General features: G+C 45.3%; 1 protein-coding gene across 7 annotated transcripts in view; it reads right to left on the bottom strand.

Moving 5' to 3' along the window:
* Positions 1-2,658: 2,658 nt before the first annotated feature.
* FRMD4A (FERM domain containing 4A) overlaps positions 2,659-19,466 on the bottom strand; it is a 364,998-nt gene continuing 348,190 nt past the window's right edge. For 6 of the 7 annotated variants that reach the window (XM_087969199.1, XM_087969200.1, XM_087969198.1 and 3 more), the window contains exons 20-23: positions 18,884-19,045; positions 16,433-17,298; positions 11,261-11,360; positions 2,659-6,596 (exon numbers count right to left, since the gene is read on the bottom strand). In XM_087969199.1, coding sequence (XP_087825325.1) covers positions 6,494-6,596; positions 11,261-11,360; positions 16,433-17,298; positions 18,884-19,045 — 1,231 coding nt within the window. In that variant the 3' untranslated portion in view covers positions 2,659-6,493. Of the gene's footprint in view, positions 6,597-9,011; positions 9,087-11,260; positions 11,361-16,432; positions 17,299-18,883; positions 19,046-19,466 lie in introns of all 7 variants that reach the window. The other variant, XM_087969197.1, reaches the window with a different exon arrangement.

The raw sequence follows: 19,466 nt of genomic DNA, 5'->3' as shown, positions 1-19,466 counted from the left end.
TAGGAACAATTGTTTCCTGCATCCCCATCCCCAATTCCCCTCCTCCCCCCCCAAAAAAAAAGGGGGGCAGGGAAAGTTTTGAGGAGGTTTATAGGGGAGTAAGTGCTGGAGAGATTTACCCCACAGACCTAAAAAATCCTTTTTCCCAAAAAAGGCAGATGGACTTCCTTGGTTTTCTTCCCCCCCCTTGAAAACGTTTTCACTTCTCATCCAAGAAATTTCTCCGTTACCCCATAGTCGTCTTTGTGCCCAGCCTCTCTTCAAAGACAACGCAGCAATTTATTTCTTTAAAAAAAAAAAAAAACTTTTAAGAAAACTTAAAAGTTTTCTTTTCTAAAAGCAGAGCCGACCTACTTGGCTGTGTTTCTCTCCCCCTCCCTTTGAGCAATGTTTCTTCAAAGCCTCTTAGGACAGCGAATGACTTTTGTTGGAAGTCCCAAACTTTCTGAACCGTGATGAGGGAGAGCTTCAACCGCCAGGCCGTGGGTAATTTGGGCTTCTGTGGACGGCGCTGTAAAAATAGAAGTTTCCAGATGGTTTGAAGAAAATGGGGGGGGTGTGAGGGGGCAAGCCTCCGTAGCTTGGAACATCCTCTGGAGGAAAAATTCAGTATAATTGGAAGTGGCTCTCATGTTACAACTCAAAATCCTTATTTCGGTGGTTTTCACTATGTGTTTTCCAGCTTGGCTTTTGGGTTGAATGGTGTCTAAATAATTCAGAAACGCCTCTGTGATTTCCAAGGCTACAATTTTAGAGAGGCATATAAGGGCAAGAGTGGGCTTGTGTAAGCCACCATTCAGGGGTGGGATTCTACCTGGTTGCACCGGTTCTATAGAACTGGTTGTTACAATTCTACGCAGTTCAGAGAACCGGCAAATCTCATCATTGGCTGGCCCTTCCCCGCCCAGTCACTCCTTACCCGGCATGTGCGCCATCCAACTTGCCTGCTAAGTTGCTGTTTTTGCTTTCCCTCCCCACCATCAGCTATTCCAACTATCAGCTGTGCAGGGAGATTTAAATTAGCTAAAAAGCAGGAAATCGTTGAAGCTGAACCTTCCTAGCTTCCATTTTTCCAGTTCAGACTCAGGTAGCAGATTGCAGAAAGGTAGATCTCTGAGTGAATCTGTGATTCTGGGAGCAATTAATCTGCTTGCCTGCTTTGGGGTAAAAGTTGCTCATTTTTAATAAAAAAATTCAATATTTACATACAAGCCACGCCCAGCCAGCCACATGACCAAGCCACACCCACAAATTAGGCCATGCCCACAGAACCGGTTGTTAAGAAATTTGAATCCCACCCCTGCCACCATTGGTTGATCTTTGACTGTCCCATGATTATTTAGTAACAATAACTAGTTAAATATTTAGTTTCAAAAACTTATCTTAAAAACTCAATGTGACTTGTGCAAGACTCTGTATTAAAAATAGTGCATCAGATAAATTTCCCAGACCCCCACTTGACTCCTGGGAACCTCATGGAAATGTCCATATCATTTTTTTTGGGGGGGAGGAGGGAGGGCAGGAATATGGAAGTAGTTCTTCATTGCTCTAGGACTGAGTGGGTTCAATCCTGCTCGTTTTTTCCCCCATTTCAGACAAAACTGGCTAAAATTAAGACGATCAGATGATTGAAGGGCTTCAAAAAAAAAAAAAAAAAAAGCAAGCTGCATACGCGTCCAGATTATTATTATTTTTTTCATCTTGAAAATGCTTTAATAAGGAAGTGTCGACAACACCGTTTTTGCAAAATGTAAAGAGAACTATACAAATTCTTAATACAAAAAGAATAAATTAAAAGCGGATTTAAAAAAAAAAAAATTCTGCAACTCGTAACAGCGGTCTCTCGTTTTTCTTGATCGCTGCCGTACAAAGGAATCCGAATCATTTTTACATGGTTTACAGCCGATTTCAGAAGTTTCTTTTTTATTTTAGAAAAAAAGTTGATCTTATCTATATATATATAGATAAGATATAAAGAAGGGAGCTCATATGCATATCCATAGTTCCCTCCTTTATATCAAATTAACTAAGCAGTATAACTGGTCATCATGATAGCACCTGAATGAGGCCTGCTGTATCCAAAACGAATATTGAGTTGAAAAACAAAACCAACTTCCTTTCTTCTCTTCCCAACATTTTCAACACCCAACTGCATATAATATCGTTTAAAAAATAAACCCTGGCCACCATTTGACCTGGTGCAAATGCATATACAAAGCTGGAAGGAGCGAGGGGAGGTTTTACATACAGACTAAAAGCATTTTCAGACCTAGTAAGACCCTTTTTTCTTCTTTTTCTTCCTCTATATAAAAGCAGAATTCAAGGGTCGGTGAGGGGCGGGGGGCTAATTGGGGCCGTACACTACCCATGAATACCCCCTTCGTGTTTTATTCCGATCCTGTTAATCTCCCGATTAACATTTTTATTTATGTACATTTATTTTTAATTTCCCGTAGAACTGAATCGAGTTTAAACAGTAAAACCTGTTTTACTTTAACTTCTGTCTTTACTACCAGACTGGCTCACAAGTGCCTTGATAGAAAGAAATAAAAAACACATTGGAAATCACCCTATTTTTTTTTTCTCTCCTCCCCCAGCAAACAACACACCCAGGGCCATCTGCAAACTAGCTGAAGGATGTGAGTTGCTTTTTAAAAAAAATTAACTTTGCAGCCAGGGTTAGACTTGTGGAGGGTAGAGTTTTTTGTTTTGTCCTTCTGCTCATTCACACCCCAAAAATCTCACCTGATAAGACTAGAAGGTGCATTTTGTGGTCCAGAGGTGAATTTTTTGGCTGTGAACGAACCTTGTTGAAGTGATGATGGGTAACACTGAATACCATCAACTTACAAACTGAGGGGGGGGGGGCGAATTTGCTTGCAGGGTTCCTTCCCAAGAACCTGGCAATTCTGTATTTGTTTGAAAACTCCCTGAAACTCTGGTTTATTCCTTTCCCATTTTGACCCTGGTCATCTGCCAGCATCCTGGCTTATCATTTGGCATACAAATTAAAAAGAATAAGAATTAAGAATAAATCAAGAATTCTAGCTGCTGATTGAACTGAAAAGTTGGTATCTCTTTAAAAAAAACAACAACCCTGTGAAGTGGTATGTTTCAATGTTTTTGCATGTTTTAAAATAGTAGATAGTAGATCATTCCTTCCCTCCCTCCGGAAAAATTACAGATTGACGAAGAAAGCGGAGAATTCTGCTAATTCTCGCTCTCCAATACCCTGGTTCATTTTGCCCCCTAATAAGAGGACAAGCAAAAAGATGCTACAAAACCGGCATTTTTCAACCTCAGCAACTTTGAAGCTGTGTGGACTTCAACTCCCAGAATTCCCCCCAGCTTGGGGAATTCTGGGAGTTGAAGTCCACCCAGCTTCAGGGTCGCCAAGATTGGAAAACACAGAAAACCATAAAGACATGAGCAAGTGGCGAGGGGAGAAGTTATTTTCACCTTAAAGAAATGTCTGAACGACCCAAGCAGGGCGGTTCCAAGATCACCCAAAAGGTTATTTTCTGGTTTGGCTAAGCGAAGAAGTAAATGATTGGCCAGATTTAAAGGAAAATATTTTGATATTCTGGGTGCAAATCAGCATAAAATGAAATGCTGGAATTCTCCCCGCCCCCATCCTGATTCCGGATTAGGCAGCCTGCTCTGGAGTGGGCGGGTGGGCAGTTGCCACCCTGACTCTTTGGATCTCTCCGTTGTCGGTCCGTGGCCTAAACACAGGTCGTCCTGGACTTACAACCGTTCATTTAGTGACTGAAGTTACAACGTCACTGACAAAAAAAGGAACTTCGGACCATTTTTCTGCACGGCCATTGCAGCTTCCCCATGGTCATGTGATTGACATCCAGACACCCGGCAACTGACTCGCATTTCTGACGGCGGCAGCGTCATAATGGTTGAGCCCAAAGTTTCCATGGCAAAGCGAGACAGTTGCTAAGTGAGGTTTTTTTTGACCCATTTGATGACTTTTCCTCCCCCATTCGTTCGGCAGTTGTTAAGCGAGTAACCTGGTTATTATAAGTGAATCTGGCTTCCCCCTTCAGACTTGGCCCGTCAGGAGGTTGCCAAAGGGGTTCATGTGACACCCCCCCCGGGCCTGTCATAAATATGAATCGGCTGCCAAGCATCTGACTTTCGATCACGTGTGACTATGGGGATGTAAAGCGTGGGGGGCAAAAAAACGGTTTGGAGTGGTTCGAGTGAACCGGTTGTTCTGGCAATGATTTGGCCCAACCTGCCTGCTCCTGCCCTAGTCTGTCCTACATTTCTGTGTTTTACACCTCAGCTGATCCGCCCGGCATAGTGGATTGCAAAGCTCAGCTGTCTTACTCACCGGGGCTGCAGTAGAAGGTAAATATTAAGAGGTGAAAAGGGGCAGTTTTCAAACAACGCATGTGCGCACAAAGCACGCATTCATCGAACCGGTTGTTACCCCAGTTGAATCCCACCCCTGGGAAATATGGTCATAAGTCTCTACTTTTCACTGCCATTGTACACTTGGTCACTAAACAAACTGTTGCAAGTCGAGGACTAGCTGTACATTATCCAACAATGTGCCTCCCTTTTTTTTTCTCCTGTTCACCCCTCTGGCATTTCAACCTTTGTGTGTTCCTTCTGTGATCCATTTTCTTCAAGAGCGAGCCGCTTTCAAGTTCTTTTTTATTTTTTTCCTGACTATTCCTCGCCACTTAATGAATGGAAGCAGTCGATGGGTATTATTATTATTTGCTCTTTGGACTCTCTCTTGAATTTTTATTTTTATTTTTTTTTGCTATTGCCAAACTGACGCACAAACACACAAAAAGAAAAAGAAAGGCAGGACACCCATGTTGTCCGGTGGCCATAAAAAATCAAAGTAGCACCGTAGAGGAGACTTGGCTTGCTCGCTTCAAGATCTGGCCAGATCAGGGGGTGGCTAATGCAAGGGCCTCCCTTCCCCCTCCCCAAAAGACGGATTTTTAGCTCTTGTTAAGATGAGGGGTGGTGCAGGGATGGTGGCTTGTGGAGAAGCCCGTGGGCTCGTGAAGATGGTCGGCCCAGAACGGATTACCGGGACCATGGACATCGCTTCTGGGATTCTTATAAAAATATCGAGGCTTTTTGGAAGTTGGATGGCTTTCTAGATTCATCAAAATCATGGCTTGAGCGTTTGTTCCCTCTCCGTCTCAGCCACCTCGTTTTTTCGGGAATTCAGTGTGGGTGAATTAAGGGCGGACGGTTTCATTTTAGGAACGGAGGGAAAAGTAAATTGAGTTCGGCCACGCTCTCTTTCGTTTAAGAAAAATCCCCCTGGCGAATCGCAAAGCCTTTTCCTACGATTAGGGGATGCATAATATAATTTTGAGATCACGTTCCATATATCCCGATCTACCTTCCCTTAATTTGAGCTCTTCCCTTATATGGTTTCTTTTCTTTTTGTAACACTGAACGTTTTGGGTGGCATTTTCACTTCATCCGATGACGGTTCTTCCAAGCAATATCACGGTGTGCTCTTGCAATTTTTTGCCAGGGAATGTTGCAAAAAGAACTAAAATTTCCCCTTCCTCTTATAATTTGGCCTGCCTCCCTGTTCTCCCAACTGGTTTCTCCCAACAGATCCTGGGCTTCTAGTCATCTTTCATGTCATCCCTTGCGGGATGGAATCTGTCTGGGCAACTGAATGGAGCTAACAGAGTGTTTTAATGGCCGGATATCCTTCCTGTCACCAGAGCGGAGTCTTGTTTGGCAGTTATATTCTCAGTCTGCCCAGAGAGAGAAATATCTGTTTCTACCTAGGATCGAACTCACAGTCTCCTGATTGTGAGGCAAGAGATCCGCCTCTAGGCCACCCCACCATTTTATCCTGGGTTTATATTCCCTGATCTAAAATGGTTCAAGGTTTGTCGGGTCTCAAAAGGGCATCAAAAAGGCTATTGCCACTTCTTAAAAAAAACAACCCCGTTTTAGAGAAAAGCGAATCCTTTGGGCGAGTCACCGAAATCTTTGGCAATCTACCGCCAATTGGTTTGATGACCTTCTGGCTCGTCCCTGTAGACCAAGCCTGGCCAGCTCTCCTGCCTTTGAACCATAACGGGCGTTTGCCATCCTTCTTCGCAGCCGCTTTGAGTTTTACGTTTCCAACCAGGATTTTCAATTTCTGATGCTTCATGTCAGAATATGTTTTTGCACGCTGAAGGACAAGGATAATCCAGGAAGAGTTTTGGATTGGCCACCCTAATAGCCTTAACACCCGCTGGGGAGGAACGAGGGTGCAGAACTGGGACTGAAGAATGGTGGGGTGGGTTGTTGTTTTTTTGCACAACTGACACAATTGCTCCTTCGGTGATAACCGCCTTCACTTGTCTGATGACCAAAAGTGCTTTTTCGCTGGAAGCTGGTGTCGGGCAGCTGGATAAGGCAAATGAAGAGGCAGTAGAGGTGATTTCTTTCTTCTTCTTTTCTCCCCCAAAATGGCATGGATGCATCTGAACAGCTGAGGTCAGACTAGGGTCCCAGGCTTGGCTTTGTCCTGTCCGTACCACTGGACATCGGAGAGTTCTGGATAAAGGGCGGAATCCAGGTAGCAGCTATCGCTGTAGTTCCTACAGAGGGAGATGGAAGTTTGCATTAGTCCAGGTCCAATTACAGGTGCTCCTCTACTTACGACGGATCACTTAGTGACTCTTCTGACCCAGCTCCCCAAACACGACCAACCCTCTGACGTGAACTCAAAAGAGTCTTTTATTAGGAACGCCGGCAGCCCTGGGAAAAAGTTTCTCTCTCACCGCAGGATAAGGTCCATCCAGACAGGAGATGAGTTGTCTGCCACACCTATCCATCTCCGCCCCCTGCCTTTTATCCCCAGAGGTCGGGTGGGGCCTCGCTAGCAGCGGTGGCTCTTCCGTCCCAAGGACCGGCTCATAGATTTCCACTGCTCTCCTCTCCTCTGCCTTCTGCACATCAGGCACTGGATCCAGCTGTTCCTCCTCTTCCTCATCAGCCCCCTCCAGACCTGGGGTCTGTTGACTCACCATTGGAGGGCTGACGGACAGCCCAGTCTCTGCCTCTGTCCCTCCCTCTCTCTCTGCCATCTCCATTCCCTCTTTCCCCTTAGAGCTCCCAGGTTGCTCTGATGCTGACCCTGACTCCCAAGCCGCCTCCTCTTCCAACTTGGCTTCTGGAGGGGCCGATGGTCAACACGACACAACAGTGGCCAAACTTACAATGGATTCCTCCAAAGCTACTTATGACCCAGTTCTGAAATTCTGGAAAACACCACCACCCCCCGAGCCTGAGATCATTTGACCACATTTGGGGTGTTTAGCAACTGGCCGGCATTTATGGCCATTTGCAATGTCCTGGCTACAATTTATGATGTTTTCGCTGGACATCAGCGTTTATGTCCAGTTTTCAGCCAAAATTACAGTGAACAATGGGAGCATACGCCCTCGCATCTGGACAATGGTATCCCTCCTGGTGGGAAGATACCTTGTTTGGCCTGCAGTTCTCCACCCTTCCAGCCATTCAACTAGGAAACCCCTTCAGTAAAACATGGCATGCCTTATTCCTCTTTTTCCTTCCACCCCATTTAGTCTTCTATAAATACAGACGCGTTCAGCATTTGGGAGAGATGGTTGTAACCAACAGGAAAAAAAATATTTGTTGCTCAGGGTTGGGCTGTGGGGTCCTTGGTGGTCTCCGAGCATGGCGGTCTTCTTGTAGACCTTTCATGACCCAACTAGGGAACATCATCAGTGCTAACGTGAATGACATTACTTAGTTTGGAAATGAAACTTCTTGCAAGAAAACCGCCAAACTCGCAGATGGTTGTAAGAGCGAAGAGCTGAAGGACACGCCAAAAAAAAACAAAACGAAAGCAAGGATGGAGAGAGGCATGCAAAGGGAAATTCATGCACGTCAAGGATGAAACATGCATATATGAGTGCTATTGCACCGTTGGTTTGGTTCACTTCCACCAACAGTTTCACTAGCAGCTCGCTTGTGGTATTGTGTTAGAGCAAATCTAGAGGACTCTCTTTTCACTTCTCTTGTTCTTCCCACTACGTGTAACATTTTGCCTGCTAAGTTTCTTTCTGCTAATCTTACGTGACCTTAGTTGTGGCACCAGGGGGGCTCCAATCCCACATACTTCCTGCCGCTTACTTGGGATAAGAGAAGGAAATTGTGATTTCTCTATACAGGAGCCAAGATTTACCCAAACGTTGTGCTCTTACTCAGTACGGTTCAATATTCTGGACTACATAGCTGACCAAACTTGGGCTCCTCTCTTTGAGCTTCTGATTTCTTGCCTTGCAATCTCTAATCCAGTGTTTCTCAAACATGGATATTTGAAGAGGTGTAGACATTAACCTCTCATAATTTTCCAGCCAGCATGGATAAATTTCAACTCCCATAATTCTCCAGCCAGTATGGATGGACTTCAACTCCCATAATTCTCCAGCCAGTATGGATGGACTTCAACTCCCATAATTCTCCAGCCAGCATGGATGGACTTCAACTCCCATAATTCTCCAGCCAGCATGGATGGACTTCAACTCCCATAATTCTCCAGCCAGTATGGATGGACTTCAACTCCCATAATTCTCCAGCCAGTATGGATGGACTTCAACTCCCATAATTCTCCAGCCAGCATGGATGGACTTCAACTCCCATAATTCTCCAGCCAGTATGGATGGACTTCAACTCCCATAATTCTCCAGCCAGCTTGAGTGGACTTCAACTCCCATAATTCTCCAGCCAGCATGGATGGACTTCAACTCCCAAAATTCTCCAGCCACCCATGAATTCTGGGACTGGAAGTCCACCCATCTTCAACTGGGCAAAGTTAAGAAACTCTGCTTTGATCCAATTCCCTACATTGTTCTGAGGTCCTCTCTCCCACCCACCCAAGAGACAAATTGTACAAAGCCCGAGACACAAGGGACACCACAACACGGCGGAGATGAAATCTGGGTTTAAAGTTGGGAAAAAACAACAACCCCAAACCCTCACTATACCTCTAATCATCATCAGTACTCGGTTGAGTTGGAGATTGAGACTCATCCATAGTGGGTGAGCTGCCTCTGGCATCTCTGAGCAAAGAAGAACCAAAGCAGAGAGAGAGAGAGAGAGAGAGAGAGAGAGAGAGAGAGAGAGAGAGAGGAGAGAGGGAGAGAGAGAGAGAGAAGGGAGAGGGAGAGAGAGAGAGAGAGAGAGAAAGGGAGAGGGAGAGGGAGAAAGAGAGAGAGAGAGAGAGAGAGAAAGAGAGAGAGAGAGAGAGGGAGAAAGGGAGAGAGAGAAAGGAATGGGAGAAGATCAGCCATGTTAAAAAAGAAAAGCGGGGACACACAACTTTGCCAAGAGCTTATTCACACCCATCGGGAAATGAGTTGGGGAGTCATTTCAGAAAGACAAAAGGGAGTTAGTGACGGAGGGAAATGTGCTAAAAGTCAGTTTGGGGCACTGGGAGTTGCACGGGAAGAATTGGGGAAGGGTGCAAGAAGTGGAAAAAAAGGATATATATTTTTTTTGCCAAGACGAGACAATGCAGTTCCTCGAACAGTGTTTCTCAATCGGGATCATTTTAAGAAGTATGGACTTCAATTCCCAGAATTCCCCTGGGAGTTGAAGTCCACGCTTCTTAAAGTGATCCAGGTTGAAAAAACACCTAGACTAATTAAAAAAAACCTCCCCTCTATAAAAGATCAGATATTCCTGAGGTTTTTTTTTTTTTTTCCCCTTCCAAGGGTGCAAAATCACGTATTATTATTTGATTTATTTATTTTTGGTTAAGCAATCAGCTGTACCTATAACCTAGATCAACTCTTGGAAAAGTTCTCACGCAGAATCCCTTCTCCTGAAACTGTGTGTGTGAGCTGGATCGCAGGATTCAGAAAACTGGATCGCACCTCGGAAAACTCCACTAAAATGTTAAAATAGATTTAAAAACTTGGGAGGGATCGCCCACCTTTGGGGACAGCGTGAGATTCATGGCCCAAGTAGCCCCTGTGCAAAATATTGCCAGGTGCTTCAAAACATCACCGTGGACCCAAACCACCGGAGCTACCGGTACGCTCAAAATGGTCTGAACCGGTAGCATCCCACCCGATCTAAGGCAGTGGTGGTATTTTACTGGTTCATCACGGTTAAGCCGAAGCAGTAGCTCCGAGGGTCATCTATGAGCAAACTGGTTCACTTCGATGATCAGCTGCTGGTGTATATTATATATATTATATATAATACTTCTTTGCTCTTTTTAGTTGCCAGCAGAAAGAAGGAAAGCAGTGCATTCCTTAAATGCCTCAGATAATCGCCTTAGCAGCCCAAAGCTGTCGGCGCACAAGAATATTACTGGAGAGCATGATTGATGACTCTTGGCTATAGATGCGTCCCATTGGAGGATATACATCCAGGGGGTGGGGGGAAGAACAGGGTCAAGGGGGGAAATGAAGGATGTATTTTAGTGTCGGCTGCCCCCAGCTAACGCCAACATGGCCGTTCCTATTAAAACGTTTTGTTTTACTCTGAGAGATGCGGCTAGAGACGTAGGATTTGAATGGGGGTGGATTGATTGGAGCCCTGACAGCTGGGCCCTCCCACCGGCCCTGGTTCTATTCTGACCTTTATTTCCTGTTTTTCAACCTCAGCTGCACAGCACAGCACAGCGGATTGCTGTGGGTCAGCCGTTTTACACACAGCAGGTGAGTTGCAAACATTGTGCGCCGCACGCAAAGCACGCGCTTCCACTGAACCGGTAGGAAAAAAAAATTTTTTTTTTGAAACCCACCACTGATCTAAGCCCACACCTGACGCAACCACGCGCGGCTTTTCACAGGGTGACCATTGTGGGAGATCAGCGAAGTGCGAATTGCAACTTTATTCGGGTGGGTTTCTTTCCCCTTCTTTACAATCATTCGGAGACGCTAGCTATTAATTCGGAGAGTGCACCGTGTTAAGTATAGAACAAAAATGATTGTAAAGGTCTGAGAAGTTTACACCAGGCGTTCTCAGCCAGTGGTCTGCGGACCCCCGGGGGTGTGTGCGTGTGGTGCAATTTTGTCACAGGGGTTGGAACAAATGTTGTGATTTAAAATCTTAAGTCTTGGGGGTCCGTGGCCCATGGCCACCAAAGGTATTTAGAGGGAGGGGGGTCGTGGTGAGGAAAAGGTTGAGATCCAACAGGTGGGTTTACAATGGGAATCCGTGCCCAGCCCTTGGCCCTCTCTTCCTCCCCCCCCCGGTACCCTCCCTGGGACCCAAAACTCACCCAGTTTGCCAAGCTAAGATGTGGTGTGGGCAGCTGGGGGTCAAAGACCCACAATCACTAGGTGTGGTGGTTGAAGTCCTCGGATGGTGAGGTAAGGCAGCTGGAAAAACAATGGAGACATCAAGTTGAGGTTCTCCTGCCTGTGAAACTGAATCTCTTGACGCGGGTTCCAAATATGATGTGATCTATGGCTAGTTCTTTCTTCCTTCCTTCCTTCCTTCCTTCCTTCCTTCCTTCCTTCCTTCCTTCCTTCCTTCCTTCCTTCCTTCCTTCCTTCCTCCCTCCCTCCCTCCCTCCCTCCCTTCATTTTTCTTTCTCTTTCTTTCTTTTCTTTCCTTCCTTCCTTTTCTATTTCTCTCTCTCTCTCTCTCTCTCTCTCTCTCTTTCAACTGAATAACAGCCAATGCAGTTCCAACTTCTCTCCTTTATTTACAGATAGTCATCGACTTACAACAGTTCATGTAGTGACCGTTTGAAGTTACAACAGCACTGGAAAAAAAAAGTTACTTATGACCATTTTTCACGCTTTTGCAGCATTCCCCGGGGTCACAGGGTCAAAATCCAGGCACCTGGCAATCGACTCCTATTTATGACTGTCGCAGTGCCTCGTGGTCCCCTTTTGGGACCTTCCGACAAAGTCAACGGGGGAAGCCAGATCCATTTAACAATTGTAGCAACAAAGGTCATGAAATGAGGTCAAACTCGCTTAACCGTCTAGCTTAGCAGCAGAAACGTTGGGCTCCACTGTGGTCGTAAGTCTAGGACTACCTGGCCGTTGTGGACTATGCATTTATTTGTTAAATTTGTTCACTGCCTGTATCCCCATGGGACAACTCTAGGCGTTTAACAACAACAAAAATTGTGCTTTCGCACAAATATGGAAAACTCCCAATATACCTAGCGAAGAACTAGTCCAACAAAAAATAATGGAAAGCACTGAAATGAATATGCTCACATTGAAAATGAAAGGGGAAGAGGATTCTGAGTATTTTTCAACTTGGCATAAATGGTACGAATGGATAGCGAATAAATATAAGAAATGTAAAGATTAATCTGTAAGAGACCTTAAGAAAACGAACTGTAAATATATAAAATATATAAGACTAACTATTGATAAGGATCTTAATTAGATGTCAAAATGCTGTTGAAATTATGATGATTTGAGTTGTAATGATGGAAATACAATAAAAAGATATTTTAAAAAAATATTGGGTAAACAGAAGCAGAACAATAGAACAATGAAGTGTACAAGGACAAAGGAACACGGCGATAGTAAATCCATCAATGTGATAAATAAGCAAAAAGATGGATAGATGGAGAACAGAGAGCAAGGGGGAGTCAGGTGGAATTTCCCTGCCTGGATACCTGTCCACGCACTCTGGGAAGGTCAAAAAAGTCAAAATGGCACCCATGACACTGATTAAAGCCCTCCTGCCTTTGCAAAAGGCTTTCTTTGATGGTGTGATTTCTGCGGGCCTCTCGACTCTTTAACTCTCTCTGCATCTGCTCGATTTTAATAAAAGGGCCGAATTTTTCACTAGAGTGGCTTATTTTTAGCAGAAACTGTATCTCCTATGGCCCTAACTTCAGACAGCTGTGATAATATTAAAATTCTTCAGCAGAGCCACCCTGTCTGCTGTTGGAATCCAGTGGCTTCAAAACGGGTATAACTAAAATGTTTAATGAATGCTAAGAGGCACCAGCCATGCTTTGCATTCTGGAATTAGTAGAGCATCATCTTAATCAGCAAAGAATGGATTTTTAGAGGCTTCCGACAAGCAAAAAGCTTTGTTTGCCTTCTGGGCAAACAAAAACACAAAACTCTTACGTAAAGCACCTAGAGTTTCTCCGGATCGATCAATCGCACACATTTGGTTGAAGGTCTCTAAAGCTAAAACAAAAGTTCACAAAAGTTCACATTTTATTTCTGCAAGTGATGCAGAGCTTCAGATTTAACGCTGTCACAGTTAATCGTCCTACATGTTTGAACTCAGGTGGGTTGCGCCAAGTGGCTGTTCGATTAATGCAATATTTGAATTTGTGCAAATTGTTAAATTGATACCGAGTGGTGTGGTGGTGTAGAGATGGAAGCTCTCGCCTCACAATCAGGAGGCTGTGAGTTCGATCCCAGGGGGAGGCAGATATTTCTCTCTCTGGGCACAGTGAAAATGTGTCTGCCGAACAAAACTCCACCTTGGCAACAGGAAGGGCATCCGGCCAGGAAAAACACTCTGCTAGCTCCATTCAGTTGCCCGGACTCCACCCCGCAAGGGATTATGGAGTTGTTAAATGAAGAGGATGATGTTAAATCGATATCGGGTCGTAGTTAATGCAAGCCAAAATTCAGTTCAGAGCGAGCCTGGTATGTGTGACATTGAGGTTGATGGTTGGGCAGTTGTGGTTGTGGTTTTAGACGCTTTGTGTGCACCAAATAGAGAAAAGGAAGATCCCGTCAGTGGAGGTTTAACACAGGGGCTTTGTGCTTTGGAGAATAGGTGGACCCCCTCCCATTCTTTGTGGCATCCCCTAAAATATTGCAACAGTGCTATCATGTCCCCCCATATCCTTCTTTTTGTTAGACTAGACCTACCCAGTTCCTGCAACCGTTCTTCGTATGTTTTAGCCTCCAGTCCCCTAATTAATCTTTGTTGCTCTTCTCTGCCCTCTTTCTAGAGTCTCAACATCGTTTTTACACCGTGGCGACCAAAAAGGGATGCAATACAGGTAGTCCTTGAGTTACAACAGTTCGTTTAGTGACCGTTTGAAATTACAATGCTGAAAAAAGCGACTTACGACTGTTTTTCACACTTCACGCAACGGTTACAGCATCCCCATAAGTCACGGGATCAAAATTTGGAGGCTTGGCAACTGGCATGTACTGAGGACGGTTGCAGTGTCCCAAGGGGGGGTCACGTAATCCCTTTTTGCAACGTTCTGACGAGTGAAGTCAAATGGGGAAGCTGCATTCATCAACGGTGTTACTACTGCAATAATTCCCTTAACAACTGTGGCCAAGAAAGGTCATATAATATGGGGTAAAATTCACTTAGCCACTGTCTCATTTAGCAGCAGAAATTTTGGGCTCTCCAGTTGTAAGTCGAGGACTGCCTGTACTCCCAAGTGTGGTCTTACTAAAGCTTTGCAAATTGGTACTAACCCTTCACACGATCTTGATTCTATCCCTCCGTTAACACAGCCTGGAACTCCAGACATACGACATGCTTGTGGGCTAATTCTCACATTTAATGTGGGCATTTTAGGTTTTTGTTCTTTGTTTGACTCCCTCCTCGTTCCTTCCGCCCCAGTTGGAGTGCTCAGCCCCTAATTGGCTGTGTAAATAAAAGACTGGATATATAAGTATTAACTGAATGTGATTATTAGCTAAGATGCTGCTTATGTTTGGCGGTCGCTCTTGGTGGGTGACTTTCGAACACCTTCAAGTTCTTACACTTTTGAGAAAGTCTTAATTACAGCGGTGGCACCAATCCTTAATCTACTTCTAGCTTTAAATCACCGCTCTCTGAGCATTTATATCATCTAGGCAATAGATGATGCTTTTTGCGGGAGCCGAAGCTGAGAGAGAATCGTTTATTTGAGATCAGGATTAAAACCAGAATTCGAAGTTGCCTGGTCTCTGCAACACCCTGACGTTTGATCCAAGGAGTAACCCTCTTTGTAGGGACTCACTGCTTGCTTCACGCTGACTCATTCTGCTTTATCCCAAAGGCAGACAGGTAATTCATTGTTATCAAGGGGCGGCCCTTAAAAGACCACCCAGAAGCTTCAACTGGTCCAGCGTACGGTGGCACAAGCAACAATGGGTGAGCTTCAAAAGGCCTTTGTAAGATTGTTGTGCTGCTCATTGCTTTGTTTCCAGGTGTTGGTTGTCACCCAGAAAGCCTAACATGGCATAGGCCTGCTTATTGAGGGGCTGCCTGTCCCCATAACATCCAATTTGATCCCACAGAGTTCCTTGGATTAAGCAATGCCATGGCTGTCTCAAAGGTGCTTTTTTCCAGGCGCAACCGGACTTCCTTGTTTTTGCTCGAAGAGGTTTCACTTCTCCTCCAAGAAGCTTCTTCAGTTTCTGACTGAATGGTGGAGAACGGAAGGGTTTAGTGTATTCATCTGGTTATTAGCACTCCGTGGACCAAGAGGATCTTGAGGAACATACTAACTAAAACCTTCCATTCTCCACCATTCAGTCAGAACTGAAGAAGCTTCTTGGAGGAGAAGCAAAACATTTTCAAAGGAAAAAACAAGAAACTCCAGTTGGAAAAGCACCTTTGGGAGAACCACAATTTGGTTGATTGGAAATCCCTGCAAACTTAACTTTTTATGTCATATTGTGTGGCGGAATCGCTGGCTGAAGGAGATAAGGGAATAAAGAAATGTGCCAATATGGAGTTGCTCTGTGGGAGAATAAGCCAGACTAGGGAAGCCCTGATCTGCCTGTTCCCAAGAGAATGCAGAGAATGGCAAGATTCTTGTAAAAGAAGTGATCGACAATAAAGACGTTACTTTGGCCTGTTCACTGAGTTGTTCTGGTTCCCTGTGCCTGATATATTTGATTTTACTGAAACTGTGAGACGCCCAGGGTCATTGAGAGTTTGGGTGGTGAAACAGTTTAAAAATCATCATCATCATCCTATTAGCTTGAGAAACTCTTTATATGTTAAGATATGTAATTTAATAGCTGGAACAGTAAAGTGTACAATGGGCCTGAACACACTGTCATAATTGATTGGTTGGAGAATGTGGGGCTCCCACCTGAGGCAATCTATGTTATGATTGGTTGCAGGGTGACCCATCACTCTGTCATGAGGTAAATTGTGAGGTAAATCACAGAACAGCATACAGAGCACACAGAAGAAAAAAGGCGGGAAAAGAGGGGGAGTTTCCCTTCCCCCCCCCGCCTTCTGTGTGTGCCCTGTATGCTGTTCTGTGATTTACCTCATGATGGAGTGATGTGCCTGACTTATCTTGTCTGCTGTTAATATGGACGCTAAATATATTTATTTATATAGACTACTGGTTCATGTCAGCGTCTCTAACTCCATTTGGACACCTGCTGCACAATTCCCTGACATTATGTCTCCTTGCCCTGTCAGAGAGACCTGGGATTTATTCATTCAACCTGGTTTAAATGCCACCAGAATTTCTCCCACTTACCTGACGTTGCTTTGCACATGGGAGGCATCCTGGTTACCTTACTGTGCGCCACGAAGGTGCTTTGAGAGGAGCTACTGTACTGGGAGCTGCTATCCGACGAAGTGGAGCTTGTGTGCGACAACCGGCTGTGGTCTTTGTGGGTGGCCGTGGACCGCTGGTACCATAGTCTGAGTTCATCCGAGACCACAGTCCTCCCCGATCCCTTTTCGTGGCCGTCTCTCCCCAGTGAAGGAGTCCTTATGATCTGAGACCGGGAAGGAGTCAACCGGATGGAGTCCACTTCATCTCCGTGCCAGTTTTCCTTAAACATGCCCCCTGCCGTGTACGAATTGGACGTTTTAAACTGTGCTTTCACGCTGTAGTGTCCCTCCTGGTCGTTTTCGAGGCTACGCACCACCACCGGTGTCGAGCTCCCTTCGATGTACAGCGGATACTCTTTGATCCTGTACTGGGAGGAAGGCTGGCTTTGGCTGTGCAGGTAGACACCGTGATGGCCGTTCCCGTTCCCGTTCCCGGCAGCCAGGTTGGGCATGCTTCCTGAATTGGAGCAGACGAGGTTTCCGGCTGACTTGTGCCGCTGTCTCTGGCGCTCGCGAGCTTTGGAGGGTGAGTCCTCTGCCAGGGTGGAGTAATTTGCATTCATCTGAGCCGGGTAGTAATGCTCGGAGCTGGAGTGGCTCGTACAGGAGGAACAGTCATCCATGGGGTCTGACCCATTACTGCTACGAGTCCTTGGGGTGTAGAAGTCAGGGCTCCCCGTCTCGTTTTCCGAGCCGAGAAGCTTTCCTTGTGACTCTAAACTAGAACTCCGGTGTCTAAAGTGCTGAACTAAACAATGCAGCCTGGTAGGACTGATGTCCACCGATCTGTAAGGCCAGAGAAACAGAGAGGAGGAAAACGAATTAAGACTTTAAACATCGCTACAGGGGGAAATCTCTTGGTGGAAATTGGCCCTTGGGATAATTCCAGCATATAATTCCAGCATGCCTTAAATCCCTTCAATCCAAACTGGCACCTAATACCTGCACAGTGTCAAGGCTCCAACAAACCACCCCCATTCAAATCGTATGTCTCTAGCTGCATCTTCCAGAGTAAAATAAATGATTTATTAGCAGTGACCATGTTGGCGTTACCTGGGTGCAGCTGACTCTAAGACACATCATTCATTTCCCCCTTGACCCTGGTCTTCCCCCCACTCCCTGGATGTATATTCTCCAATAGGACACATCCATAGCCAAGAGTCCTCAATCATGCTCTCCAGTAATAATCTTGCGTGCCAAGAGCTTCGGCTGCCTAGCAATTATCTGAAACATTTAAGGAATGCACTACTTTCCCCACTCCCTTTCTGCTGGCAACTAAGGAAGTATTTTTTAGTTGACACGTAGCACACAGCGAAAGTCAGATATGTGGAAACCTTTCAGAAAAGCTTTAATCCAGGGTGTTCAGTCTTGGCCACTTTTAAGACTTGTGGACTTCAACTCCCAGAGTTCTCCAGCCAGCATGGACCATGGTCGATTCCATTGACCAAGCGTGGCTGATTCTATGACCAACATGCCCTTTTCTTTCTCCTTCCCTCAGCTAAATCTTTACTTCAGAACTTCAAATGCAATTCTGTTTGAATCAGCTCTTCACCCCTCTAACAAACCTAACACAATGTTCATGATTTGGAGATACGTTCAGAAAGGGCAAATTATTTTGGCCCATTCTTAATGGTGCAGTTTTTACAGTTTTGATTGCTTCCTGTTCAAGTGGGAAGGGTGTCCATCTCGAAATATCAACGCCGAGACATCATTCGTGAAGGTGGGACCCCTTTCTTTCAATTTTGGCCAAAGTATTTTGAGGTTGATCTGGCCTCACTGGAAGCATTCCAGGCTGAGAACACTTCTGGTGAGATAGCAATCACAGTAAGACTATTTACAGCCCTCTCCGCGTGATTTACAGAGTCAGCCTGTTGCCCCCAACAATCTGGGTCCTCATTTTATGGACCTTGGAAGGATGGAAGGCTGAGTCCATCCTGAGCTGGTCAAGATCGAACTCCTGGCAGTGGGAAGAGTTAGCTTGCAATACTGCAATCTAACCACTGTGTAACCACTACTTCCTTAGCACTTAGCAATAGTGCTTAGACTTATACACCACTTCACAGCCCACTCTAAGCGGTTTACAAAGTCAGCATATTGCCCTCAACAACCCTCATTTTATGGACCTTGGAAGGATGGAAATCTGAGTCCATCTTGAGCTGGTCAGGATCGAACTCCTAGCAATCAGCAAAATTAGCCTGCAATACTGCATCCTAGCCACTGCGCCACCACGGCTCTGGATGGAAGCAGCCCACGTTGATCTCAAAACATTTCCAGTACAATTTCTCTTCCCCCGTTTCTATTAAATTATCTGAATCAAAAGAGTTTATGCCAGGAGACCAAGAGAGGAAGGGAAAGAGAGGAAAGGACTCACCGGGTGGAATGGACATAATGTGGGCTTCGTACGCGTAGATCTGGTGTTGATGGCATGCTGGATTGGGTGTTCCAATGTGGGAGATTCCTCACTGGGCTGTTCTGAAGGGAGTTGCTTCCTCCACCTTCCACACAACTTCCAGTACTGGGAAACCGCTTGTGACTGGTGCAGACAAAAGACAACGAGGAATTCAAAACACGTCCTTTTATTTTACACACGTAGTATTTTACATGTCCACCATCTCCCATTTACGTACATGGACAACCTTCAGGAAGACAGTAGCAAAGTTTGGGTTTTCCAGATATCATCCCAACAACTGTTACAAGTGTTTTCTCCCCCATAACTCTCTCCAGATGTCTTGAGATGGGAAGTTCCTGATCATCCAAGGGTTACTAGACATTCCAATGAAAGGAATGTGGCCAGCCAAGTAGTCGGGTGGAAGGCGAATTGGTGCATTCACGCCTTAGAATAACATAGCAAAGAGGGTTGAGAGGGACTTTGGAAGTCTTCTAGTCCAACTCTCTTCTCAAGCAAGGAAACCTTTATCCATTCTGGACAGATGGCTGTCCAGTCTCTTCTTGAA

The sequence above is a fragment of the Notechis scutatus genome, chromosome 6 (genome assembly GCF_049901735.1).
Source record: "Notechis scutatus isolate UNSWTSFEM ecotype Mainland chromosome 6, rNotScu1.2, whole genome shotgun sequence".
Classification (NCBI taxonomy): Eukaryota; Metazoa; Chordata; class Lepidosauria; order Squamata; family Elapidae; genus Notechis; species Notechis scutatus.
The sequence above is the reverse complement of the archived record's forward strand: the minus strand, read 5'-3'. Positions and strand labels throughout refer to the sequence as shown.